We start from the raw sequence: 13,260 nt of genomic DNA, 5'->3' as shown, positions 1-13,260 counted from the left end.
TGGGTTGAGTTGAAGACTGAGAAGATTGCCAGGTTGAATTGGGGGAGGAGGAAATACTAACATTAACTGAGGAGGAGGGCAGCAGAATGCCCGTATTAATTGCGGGGGTTGGAGGCTTCCCTCTGCTTTGCCGATGGGAGAAGTGCGCATTGATAAACTGGAGAGGGAGAAGAATGTTGGCATGAACTGGGGTGGAGGGAGAACAGAAGAGGAGGAGAAGAATGCCTGGTTGAATTCAGGCAAGGGAGAGGGGATGGAGGGGGACGAAAGTTGCAGCAGTTAGTGTGCCCATGAACTGTATGGAGGTGTTGGAAAGGTAATGCGCCTTTATAACGGGGGGGAGGGGAGAGTGACTGTTGAAGTAGCTTTTGTGGAAGCTCGGTTTGCTTGGTCTGTGGTTATCCAAATGTCACTATTTTCCTATTTTTTTTAAAGATCAAAAATATGTATCAATTTTTAAGTAAGTAAAAATGTATCATCATGTTCCATTTTTAATGAAAAAGTTCTAAATTTTCTGGTGAGCAGTTCCACAGATCACCATAGAAATGAACCACTGGAGATCACTAGTGACAGGGTGGAGATGGTATTTGGAAGGAGTGTATACAATTCTAAATTGGTCTGTAGCCTTGACTGAAATAATCCTGCGGTATTAATCATATTTGCGGATAGACATATTTATTGAAAAAAATAGAAAATTAAAACTTGGTTTCTGCCAGTAGTAACTTCTACTGGGAGAAAGAAGTTTTGAAATATAACAGAAAATAATTAATTTCTAAATGACAAATAGAGAGTAGTTTTCAATCAAATTGAGTCAATGCCATTCTTTACACGGGGGGTGGGGGGACAGAATCCAGTGCTCATGTTCATTGTAGATTGCAAACTATTTGAAAATGCACCAAGTGAAATGTTAAAAATCTAAATTTTCTGAAGAGGAAGTTCCCCCATACAAATAAATTTTGTGCCATCAAGACTTGGCTTTCCCCTCTCAGGCTTTGTACTAAAGGGTAGTTGTTAATCTTATTGAACACCATGAGAGCCTTCAACTAGAGATATTCTCAAAAAAAAAACTATTTTAAAAAAGATACTCACTCTCGACCCAACCTACTGTCCCTGCTATATTTATAGCACTCTGCTCAGGTGGTGGGCCACCTACATCTGACTTTGTGCTGCTCAATCAGTTGGTGAGTGTGTGATAACGGTTGACTTCCTCTCTGGTTCATTCATTGAGATCTGGGTATCTCCACTTTCTGTATCCTCAATTAGATGACATAAAAAGGATATGTAATAAAAATGTTATTTGAATGCTAACTTTTATCTGTTATCTTAATTTCCCCTGCAGATTTTAGCAACATTCCACCTCACCTATTGTGCCCAATTTTTTTTTGAAATTCCTGAACACAGTGCTCCTTACCACCATTTATACATTGCATCTTCATGCCACACAAACTCTACATGGATATGTAGACTGATGTATTATTTTTTACTTTTTGTATTAGCCATCCTTAATATAAATTGGACAACAGCTAAACTAACTTGGATCCTGCTCCACTGTTGGAAATTAGAGGGAAAGTTATTGTATGAGCTACGCTGTACTATATTTGTATTGAAGCAAAATCTGCCAGCAGAAACAAATGGCAGCTTATGCTACCATGGCAGCAAAAACTGTTCAATTGTTAATTTTCTATATTTTTTAAGTATTCAGCCTGCATATTGTTAACAAATTAACTTGGGGCTGTCATTGTTGCCTTAAAGTTAAGAGGAATCTGTATCAGGGAGCTTAGATTAATTATTTCCAACCCAGGGTTTACTAGAATGTAGCAAATCGTGGACAGCCGGCAGCCAAATGGAGTATGGGTTACTCCATGTGTTGACATCAGATCCAGTTCGAGAAGGTACAGTTGGCAATGTAGTGAAATACCTGCTTCGCCATGTACTGAATCTGAATCTGATGCTAGCAGATATGTCTGACTCTTAGGTGGAGTACTTTTTTATGTGGCATATTTCTGGTCAGAATTGAATAATGTAGATTATAAAGTGAGACTAGCTTACCTTCAGGAATTGAGAAATTTTAGACTTTTATCTCTTCAAAGTTAAATCTGGGGTAATTCGTTTTCCTCAGGAAATTAGCTCACTTAGGAAGATTCCGGCAGTGCAAGTTATTCATAGCCTTCCAGAAGAAGCAAACCTCATGGGCCCAATGGCTTCTTCTCATTCTGTACTTGAAGTTATTTTGTTCCATTGTACGCCACGTGAGTCTGATTTGAGAAGATGTGGCTCACTGTCAAGCACCTCTTTTTCAATTTACGGATGGTGGAACTGGTTCCATCTTATGTGCCCTATAGATGAAGCAGAATGCCATCTACTACATGTACTAACTGAATCGGATTGAAGAGTCCACATGTCCATGTAGGCCACTGGCAACTAATTAATAGTTTTATCAGGAACCAAATTGCAGAGAAACAATTGGATTAACTGGCTCATGTTTGAAATTTGATTTGACTTTTGTTTTAAAGCGACTTAACACAACCAACATTTTTTAATCTGTCTGGGCTGGAAGAGATTATTGAAACTGAAACTTGTATTGTTTCAACACAAATGTTTTTTTTTACCCTGCCCCCACCCCCACCCCTCCTCCTTTGCTAAAGGTGATGACCCATGCTGGGGTATGGTTCCATGGGCACTTGTGGCCTTTGGATACTTCACCCATGAAGCCTTCTTCATCTGTTAGGCTCAATAGTGAGTGCTAGCAAGCTGTTCAACTAGGGGAGGCTGCCACAGCCAAGACTGGTCCTGTGGTCACCTGACATCTACATGTATGCACCCCTAGCTAGAGTAGCTGGATAGAATTGGGAGAGGCAATTTGGATCAGGTGATGCAAACCTCTGTTAAAGCAAAACCCAGAGCACAGAACTCTTATTACTTTATATGACCACCAGCTCAGGTTGGAGTCTGCAAGTGCTGCTTCCAGTAATTCTGTCAAGCTTTCCCCTTTAACAGCCTCATTGAAACTGCCTCCATGTTTTATTGTTCTGATCCTTTATTCTGTAGTTCCTTTTTCCTTTCCTGTTGGTCTTAGCACCGTAAAGTTAAATAGTCTTTTGGGGGCTCTGCAGCTATGCTAATAGCAACCTAAAGCCAGAGCTGGGGCCCCACCTGAGTAGAGAGAGAAGTGGAGATTCGAAGAAGATTGGTCTTGTACCACTTGGGTTTGACGTTGCATGGACTAACCACAGTGCAATGTCAAATCGGGTTTAAAACGTGCTCCAAGCGTTCTTGGATCTCCTGCACTCCTTACTTTTAAACCAATTCACATTTCAATTAGATGGTGAAATAGTGCAGACACTGTTACCCACTTTCTAAACATTTAAATTGTAACTGCTGGGAGACGAGCTCTGCGTATGTTTGTAAAAACAATTTGTGCAGGGAGATTTCCCGGGCAGGTGAACTGCTGTTGGAGCCAGATGGTATAAACTTACCTGAGACTGATAGCTGCAGTACATCCTTGCTCTTTTCAGTACAAATCATGAAACATAATAGACTAATCTGCCCTATTCATCTGCTGTACTGAGCTTAAAAGTGTCATCCTTAACCAATCATGTGTTCTTTGAGGTGATGTCACTTCATGTTTTATTTTTTTTAAACTGGTAAATGTTCCTGAGGCAGACCAAGTTAATTTCCTGTGATGTTTGTTTAGCATCATTAGTAGTTCAGTCATTTAAAGAAAAAATTAACAATACAAAAACTTTATTTTTTGAATTTTATGTTTCCTTGTAATTTTTGTTGATGTTTAGTTATGCAGGCTTCATAATCAACAACTGGCAACATTTGTTGATAATTATGTCAATTTCTGTTCTGCCTCACATCCTACAATAACACCGCACAGTCAAGTGAAACGACAGCCCTTCATTGTTGAACTAATCGTTTTCTCCTTTCTTCTTTGTTCCTTCCTCAAATTCTTGATTTATCAAATGGTAATATTGGGTTCTTTTACAACAGCAAATACAGTGTAAGGTGCTGGTAGCGGGCTGTCTCATGTAAACTTGATGTTGGCCATAACTTGACAAATTTAAGGTCCCTGTTCTCCAGTCCTCCCTGATTAGCCTCAGCAGAGCACAGCCAAGCTTCCACTCCCAAGCCCTCCCTAACTCAGCATCTCCAGAAAAGATGAGATGAACTGGACCAGAAAAAAGTGAGGTAGCATATTGTGAAAGTATCTTGAAATCGTCAGCTAATCTTTTTGTGTTGTCTTTTAAACTGCTAGAGTGCCCCATGAGAACTGCTGCAGTGGAGTGCCCCATGAGAACTGCTGCAGTGGAGTGCCCCATGAGAACTGCTGCAGTGCCCCACAAATCTTAAACTGTTCTTGAAAAATCTAATTATTCATAATGTACAGCACAGAAACAGGCCATTTGGCCCAACTGGTCTGTGCCGGTGTTTATGCTCCACACGAGCCTCCTCCCACCCTACTTCATCTAACCCTATCAACATATCCTTTTAAAAACACAAAATACAAAATCCAGCAACTGCTTTGTCAGATGTTGTGTATGAACTACAGTTTATCTAGAAGTATTCCCCCAAAAAAACATGCTAACATTTTGATTTGGATGTATGCAATTCTCCCAACGCGTATCCAGCAGTCTGGACAAACTACTACAAGTGGAATGCACTGTTTCGCATATCATTGAAAGCATTACAGGAGGTGTGTTGAGTTGCAATACTGTTGCCTGGGTGTCTTCAGAATGACTTTCTCAACCACCACTTGCCCAATTATTTAGAATTTATAGGACCAAACCCAGTGACCATTTATATTGGAAATTCGATGTTGTGCCTTGCTTGCTGCACACTTTGTGTCGCAAACCATTAGTATATATCTGTGTAGTGGTGCAGTTGTATTTTAAAATTGGTTTTGTTTCTTTTAGAAAGGGTAATTAATTTGATCAAGACCTTTTTGAAGACTGCATTCTTCTATATCTGGATACTTTTCCTTTAATATCATGCCAGAGTGGGTATTCGTTTTGTGAAACATTCTCCTGGCAGGTGCAGCCATTCCTTGTTTCAGCTCTCACACTTCTGCCTTTCAGTAAGCATGAATACATGAGTTGAATAGAGTGGAGCACTGTGTTCTCCTTCAGTCTTTATAGCTAAAGGTCACAAATCTGTAGCTAATTACCCTGATTTAAAAAAAATTAAAGTGCACCACGTGCACCAAATTCAAATAGAACAGCGGCAGCACAAGAAGTAAGCTTTGATCTGCCTTTGAATTCTCTGCCACTAGTGAATGTACATTTTCCAAGTAACTGTGCTAAGGCCATTTGAAAGAGTGAGGGAATTGCAACAGGGTAATTATGTTGTAGTCTCAGTCACTTCTGCCAGTGGGAGAGCAACTTTTTGCATTGAAATATATAGCTTTGTGTTGGAATGGATACCAGCCTTACCGAGCAACCTATTAGATGATCTAGGGGAACGGGGTGGAAGAAGAAAAAGGCCGTCATATTCAGATCACATAGCAAGCCCTTATGATGCCACATATGGGTGCCAAATAGTAACAAGAGGTTAATTTATGGTGAAATCCCGTTATCCAGTGTTAACATAGTTTGGATCTCCCAAGAAATATCTATTACTAATGCTGGCATTTGTGAAGTACACAATTTGCAAAACCCCAGGTTTTGTTTGTGTTTAGTTTTATGTCTGCTAACTATGTAAGCAAAAGTGCATATTCTAAATTTAAAAAAAATAATACTGTGAAATTCTTTTCCAATATAGAAACTGTAATTAATCAGCCTTAACAGCCTGAGTTGATTGTTGCTAGAATTTCTTGTGTGCTGTCACACTTAGACCCTTCAGTATTCCCCAACATGAGAATTCTTAAGCAAGGGGTTTGTTAGTAACAAACCTTGTCCACTCAACATCTTCCTGAGAGGAGTTAAATTACGTGATTCCTCCATCTTGCTGATGAATGAAATGGCACTAAACTTCCTTCTCGTTTCATGGGGAGTCTAGGTTATAGTAGTAGTATTTCAATTCCTCCACATGATCTTACTCGAAAGAACCTTTGACTGAATTATCCTGGAGGTAATTGGTATTCTTTCTCATTTGTTCAAACTCCACTTACGGTTGAATGCATTTCATTCAAGTGGAACACAATTCCACTGGGGCATAACTCAGTTCCTCATTCAGTCACCTCCACATGCAACTATTTCAGATTACCCTACTGTAAGTGTGGTCTCCCTCATCATTTGAATGTAGTTCTGTTTCCTCAAACCAAGATTCCGTCCTTCATCCCATTTAGTTCTCTTTCACACCTGGTGGACTTTATTTTTTATGTGTTTTTCGCTGTTTCAATTCAGTCTCTGGTGCCTCCTCTAGATAAGACCTGCAAGGAGTGGTTCAGAACAAGGCCTTCATTTACAGCAACTGAACAAAATAGCTTCTGTATATTGCCAAACTTTGGGACATTGTCCCAGGTGTATGACTATACGGGGGTTTTGTTTATGTATACTGGTGGAATATTCAATTGTATGTGGAGTTTGAAGTCAAATTTAACATTTTCTCAACAGAAAAGCTAACTCATTGATGACTCACTTTATCCATTCACATGAACATGCTTACTGAAATAAGTTCCATTCATTTGCTGTTACACAGGCTCCAGATTTAGTGTCACCCGTCAACAGTATTCGAGTGATTCTTCCCCAGTTTTTACGTTATAGTTTATTAGTCGTTGTAGTTTACAATCTCAAATATTACATCCTATTGCCATCTTAAACATCAATGTCTAACATTGTGATGTTGAAAATTAGTCCATGAGGGTCACCTTTATCCTCTACTCAATGAATAAATATTTTTTCAGTGGAAGAGCTACTCTGTTTGGACACCTGTTCTGACTGCAGATCCAGGTCTCCATGCAAATGTCTTGCCTGCTCTTACTGCAGAGTCACTGTATATACAGGCATTTCACCAGCTGTTACTCCAGATCCAACTGTGTCTGCAGATGTTTCATATGTGCAGATATTTCAGGTATCCATACACATATTGTCCAAATTCATATGCTAATAATTGGGTAAAATTTAACCGAATACAGATATGTCTTCCAGTGATAGGTGTAACCACCAGCACAAAATTGCTACCTTTGAAAACTAAGCTGAAAATTGTTTTTGTTGCATCTCTTCTCCTTTTGTATTGTCAATGTCATTATAATGGTGTAGGGGAAATCCATGACCAGGTCATCATCAATCAGATACCCCAAGATGTGCACGTAAATATGGACAAGATGGCGTCCATGTTTGCTTGGTGGCCATTTTGCCACAGTAAATGAAGGTGATCAGATTTTTTTTTTTCGTTTTGCACTTTGCTTGTCCATCTGTTTTATCCCTCTCTGTTCCTCTACTGTCTGGTGTTAGGAATTCCCACTCTGGCATTACAGATATTTTTCTGAGCTCCAAAGGAGTAACCTATGGACCTTTTGCTGAAGGATGTTATAAATGAAAATTTGACTGGTATTCCATCAGCTTTGTGAATGGAATGAGGTGATGTGTATGAGAGAACCATGTGTTCTAACCACCCCTGCCCCCACCCCCCACCCACGCACATTGTGTGTGAATGTACCGGAGGGAGGGAATTTTACCTGATGTCTGATTGTAAATCAGACTGGATGACATTTGCATTCTCTTCTATCTGCTATATCAGCACAATTCTCATAGCTGTGTAACCTACCTCATTGGTAAATAACTAGGATTTAATCCAAAAATGCTCCAAATGGTATGATCTCCTGTTTTAGACTGCTCCGGGGTTATACAATCTTTATAATCTGTTCTGAGAATGAACTGCACACAGAGCTTCAGCTGTTTTAAAGTAGCAAGATTTTAATATAATTTTAACAATTCTATGCGCTAACACTGAAATACAGTGCTGTGATACGGATTTTTATATGAACAGAAAGGGCCCCAGAGGAAATTCCACTTAATTTGTTCCATAAAGAAAGTTAAAGAATCACCTCTACAAACTAAATTTCTCCAACGGAATGTGTTCAGGATAAGGCTGAAAGAGATGGCGGTTGTTTAAGGTATCTGTAACAAGTTACATAGCTGTAGAAAAGATGTATCTTTGAAAATATCTCTTTTCAGGAGGCCTGGTGGTCCTGGCCTTTGGTGTGGTAGAACACGGCATGGCCATTCCCACACAGAGATGCACTTTCTGTAAGAAGGTGGAGAAAAACTGGCGGTAAATCAGTACAAGTTACTTCTGTTCATGTACTAGCAGTCAGAGTGACTTGGCAAAGAAGCAGGAGGCCTGCCTGTCCTCTATACTGGGAAATATTAGGTGGCATTTCTGAAGAAAACACAAATGGAATAAAAATTGAAAGTGGAGAATTCTGTCTGTGACTTGTAGTTTTGTAACTTTATCTAAGGTTGATAATTGTCACATTATGAGTATATACAGTACTATAAACACTGAAAAATAACATAACAAGAACAATAATGGTCTTGTTAATTGCTACTTAAGATATGGCATTGTAATGTTTTACCTATATATGGACTATACATAATACTACAGTGTAGAACCCTATTATCATAATGTCAAGTATTAATATTCCCACTTAACCTTTCCCACACAAAAGTATCTGTTCTTTTTACCCTTGGAAATTCATTACCATTTTGGGCTGCTTTGGGTTATTAACTATGTAGATTTTCATTTTTTTGATAGTTTTTAATTGTTTTGTTATATTCTGTCATTGGCCTAAATCCAAACGATCCCATCCCAAGATGAATCTCAAAACACATCACTCATTCTGTTGCAAAGACAGATGAGGAATCTCTAAATTTTGCATTTACAAGATCCTACAACGAAGGCGTTGTAAGTTGCTCTTTCTGGGCACCGCAGGTTCAAGCAGCACTGACGTAAAAGAGAACCGTAATCTGGAGAACATCTCTCTTAAGGAAAGCAGTCAAGCTCCTGGTGAGACGCAGCTTTCAAATGGCAGCAATTCCTCCATTAACAGAAAACGACCATTGGAAGAGGGCAATAACGGGCACTCGCATCCTAAGTTCCGTGCCAAGAAGAGGAAGAAAACACCAGGTCCCATTCTGCCAAAGAATGCACTAATGCAATTGAATGAGATCAAACCTGGCCTCCAGTACAAGTTGCTGTCTCAGTCTGGCCCAGTCCATGCTCCTGTTTTCATCATGGCTGTGGAGGTCAATGGACAAACCTTTGAAGGCTCTGGGCCCACCAAGAAAAAAGCCAAGTTGCATGTAGCTGAAAAAGCCCTGAGATCCTTTGTTCAGTTTCCAAATGCCTCTGAGGCCCACCTGGCTATGGGTCGAATGCTGAATGTGAATACGGACTTTACGTCAGATCATTCTGACTTCCCAGATACTCTTTTTAATGGATTTGAAACCCCAGCACAAGGAGATGATCCTTATCTCTTGGGATCCAATGGAGATGGTTCTTTCAGTTCGGGTGACTATAACTCTTTTGGTCTCTCCTGTGGTGTTGGAGGAAGTAGTGTATGTCAGTCAGCACTGATTGCTCCATCTCCTTTTGCCATGACCAGTGGGAAGAACCCAGTCATGATCCTGAATGAACTGCGCCCAGGACTCAAATATGAGTTTGTTTCTGAGAGTGGAGAGAGCCATGCGAAAAATTTCATCATGGCAGTGACTGTAGATGGGCAGACATTTGAAGGGTCAGGGAGGAACAAGAAGTTGGCAAAAGCTCGTGCTGCTCAAGCAACTCTACAGACTCTGTTTAACATGCAACTGGACTCAACGCCATCACGGCAGCCTATTCCCAGTGAAGGTCTTCAGCTTCACCTGCCTCAGGTAAGGAAATTGTTTTTACTCTTGGCACTTGGGCTGTTGAGCATAATGTGGAGTGATGCTTTTTAACAATTAGGGTGAAAGGCGCAGTAATAATACTGGTAGACTCAATCTAGGAACTTGAGAATTTGAGTAAAACATAACACATTTTTGTTTGTATTGAATTTTTTCCATACAGCATCAGTGAGCCACACTACTCCTCAAGTGTCGTTCTGAGGAGGGCATGGTGCTGGGGTTCATTGCTAATCTGATGCTTTCCAGAGGAAGGACAAATTGTGCAGCTCCTGTTATCATTGGCAAAGGCCTGTGAGCAGGTCCTCTTTATGCGCTCTAATGTGCATTGTCCCTTAACAGTTGCATCTTGAGCTAATAAATGAACAAATGTTTTGTAAAGATGTTTTCTCTGGAAGGTCACACCATTTTGATGCTTCCTTTTCCAGGTGAGATCTTTGTGATTCTCCAAATTAATATTTAATTGGAAGTGTACTACAAATTCCTAGCAAAAATTTGATCCGGAAAGCTCTTAAATTATGGCAAATACTTGGCTCTAATCTTCGAGGGAATCTTGCTGCTGACACTATAGTTACCAACAATTGTGATAATCATTTTTTGTCAATTTTTGAATTTTGGTTTGTTTAAACTGTGACTTTGAAAGTACAAATTTGAAAGAGTTACTGATACAAACTAAGAAGGAATTCATTAACATTCCTGGAGATGGGTAGAATCCCAGAGATGACTCAGCATGATAAGTCTCTTAACTCAGCTTTCTACTCTCTTGGGCTGAGCAAACCCTGCCAGCCAGTAACTTGCAATATCATCAGCACTTGATGTTTTAACCTTAGTATTTTAAACATGGACTGGAATGGATGGAAAATAAAACAAGATTACACCAAAATTTTTATCATTGGATATTTAAGTAATCTTTGTGATGAGTTTATTTCTTTAAAATTGCAATATTAAGAGAATTAAAATAGTTACTGTGCTCCTTGAATTTTATTTATTTATATTGATCACTTTGTTTTCAATAATCTATTCCACTGATTTCAAGGACAAAATGCCAATCATGTTCCCAGCATTATTTAATTTATGACACAGCGAAGTGTACATCATATTTAATGTTTCTTTGTTAGAAAGATTTCAAAGTGTCTTGTCTTTAGTGCAGGAAATAAGGTTTTGTCAACAGGAAGTATGCTCAGACATATGATTTTTAATGATATATGGATGTTACTATGAGATTAAACAGTATGGATGCTGAAAACCTAAACTAAAAAGAGCAAATGCTGAAAATTACATGGATATTACAACATGAAAATAGGCTGTTCGGCCCGACCAGTTTTAATTGGTTTTAATCCACCTCATGAGTTATAATCCATATCTCTTTTTCCTTCAACCACCTATCTAACTCATTCTTAAATGTTGACATGGTCTCTGCCCAAATTACTAACTGCAGTAGTATATTCTACAGCCGTACAACTCCCTGTTGAAGACAAAAATGTTTCCTTGCTCTCTGAACTAAATCTCTTGCATTTAATCTTATATTTAATTTTTAAAGGGGAATTGGATATATACTTGAAAAGGAAAAAATTGCAGGGTTATAGGGAAAGAGCAGGGAAGTGGGACACAAGGATAGATCTTTCAAAGAGCCAGCATTGGCATGATGAACCGAATGGCGGCCTCCTTTGCTGTTTGATTCTATGATCTATGTCCCTTTGCTTTGGACTCCTTAATCATATGAAACACTCCGTCTCTGTCTACTCTGTCCTATCCCTTCCTAATTATAAAAGCCTCTGTCAAATCACCCCAGAATCTCCTCTGTTCAAATGAAACAGTTCCAGTTTTTCAAGTCTTCCTTGATATTTGTATTTCCTCATACCAGGCAGCAGCATCAATTGAATCTGTGTTCCCTCAGCATCTTTCTGTAGTGCCCAAAACTGTACTCCAACTGTGGTATTACTAAGGATTTGTGCAGATTCATCATAGCATTTTGACTTTTATATTCCGTTAGCTTTTTTTTAAATGCTTTATTCACATGAGATGCTGCTTATCGTGTCTTGTGAACCTGAATCCCCAAATCCCTCTGCTCTTCCGTATCACTCAAACTTCCCCCCCCATTCCAAGTTTAATTATTGCTTTTATTTTTTTAACCAAAATGTACCACCTCACATTCACAGACATTGAATTCCATCTGCCCCTTTTTGTAGTTTCATCTGCTTATCGGTGTACTCATGCAGCTTTCTTTGATCCTCAGAATTATTTACTGTGCCTCCTGCTTCAGTATTAGACACCAGTCCCTCTAGCCCTATATCTAAATCGTTGATGAACGGAAGCAGTCCTAGAACAGAATCCTGTGGGATACCACTCTCCAATTCCAACCACTCTGAGAAACTGCCCTTTACTCTCTCCTCCCTTCTAACCAGTTTTTAAATGCAACTTGATATCCTTCCCCCAATTCCATGACCCTTAACCTTCTCCAATAATCTCCTGTGTCAAAGGCTTTTTGTTCGTCCACATTTCACTGCATCTCTTCCATCCACCTTATCTCGTAGAACTCTATCAGCTTTGTCAAGCACGTTCTTCCTTTCTGAAATTCACATTGGTGCTTCTAATTATTCTCTCTTCGCCTACATATTTGGTGATTTCATCTTTAATTAAAGATTTCAAAATTTTCCCTAACACAGATGTTAAATTAACTGAACTGCAATTACCTTTTAGAAAATGGGTATTATGTTGGCTGCTCTCAGTTCTCTGGTATACATTCACTCTCAGTAGAAATGCACAGCAATCTGCCAGCATCTGAGACGGAAAAAAAGGTCTCCATTCAAAATGTCAACCTGTCTTTTATCTTCAGATGCCGAGGCACCTGCTGTCTGGCATTTTCTTATGATGTAAAATTTTTGGTGCCTCTTCAAGGCAGGTTGACGAGACTTGTTGGCGTCAACCAACATTACTGATGACTTTTCCTGAGTTTTCCCACCTTGGGCTCACTTGCTGCCTCCCCAGCAGCACAGCTGACATCAGGATTTCAGAAAGTTGTGTTGAATTTGAATCCATTCACTTCCTGACACTGTCTTGTTTCAGCGTGCTGAACCAGAGTATTACCATAATATTCAGAGAATGAAAATCTTCACCGTAGGTAGACCTTTAGTTTTATTGTCACATTTATGTTTGACATCGGTTGAATAGATGGTGCACAGTGAATGCTTGGGAAGAATATGTGTCAGTGAATAATACCAAAATGTTAACACACACTGAGGCCAAAAACTAATTCAAACCACCATGCTGGATAATTGCCAGAAGACCAAATGTCAGAGTGTAATGACAACAGTTTGTGTGTCATTATTTTTTCAACTGATTCTCTTTTTGTTCAGTACCACAATGATCACGATAATGAGGAGGAAAGACTGACCCAGTGGGTCATTGATTTGCATATAACACGCTGACAGCT

At 39.4% G+C, this 13,260-nt stretch overlaps 1 protein-coding gene across 2 annotated transcripts in view; it reads left to right on the top strand.

Annotated features, from left to right (window-relative positions):
- Positions 1-13,260, top strand: part of LOC137323918 (double-stranded RNA-specific editase 1-like) — a 271,806-nt gene that overhangs the window by 194,848 nt on the left and 63,698 nt on the right. For both annotated transcript variants that reach the window (XM_067988003.1, XM_067988004.1), the window contains one exon: positions 8,878-9,818. In XM_067988003.1, coding sequence (XP_067844104.1) covers positions 8,878-9,818 — 941 coding nt within the window. The remainder of the gene's footprint in view (positions 1-8,877; positions 9,819-13,260) is intronic.

The sequence above is a fragment of the Heptranchias perlo genome, chromosome 7, assembly GCF_035084215.1.
Source record: "Heptranchias perlo isolate sHepPer1 chromosome 7, sHepPer1.hap1, whole genome shotgun sequence".
Classification (NCBI taxonomy): Eukaryota; Metazoa; Chordata; class Chondrichthyes; order Hexanchiformes; family Hexanchidae; genus Heptranchias; species Heptranchias perlo.
This window is presented reverse-complemented; position numbering and strand designations above follow the sequence as displayed.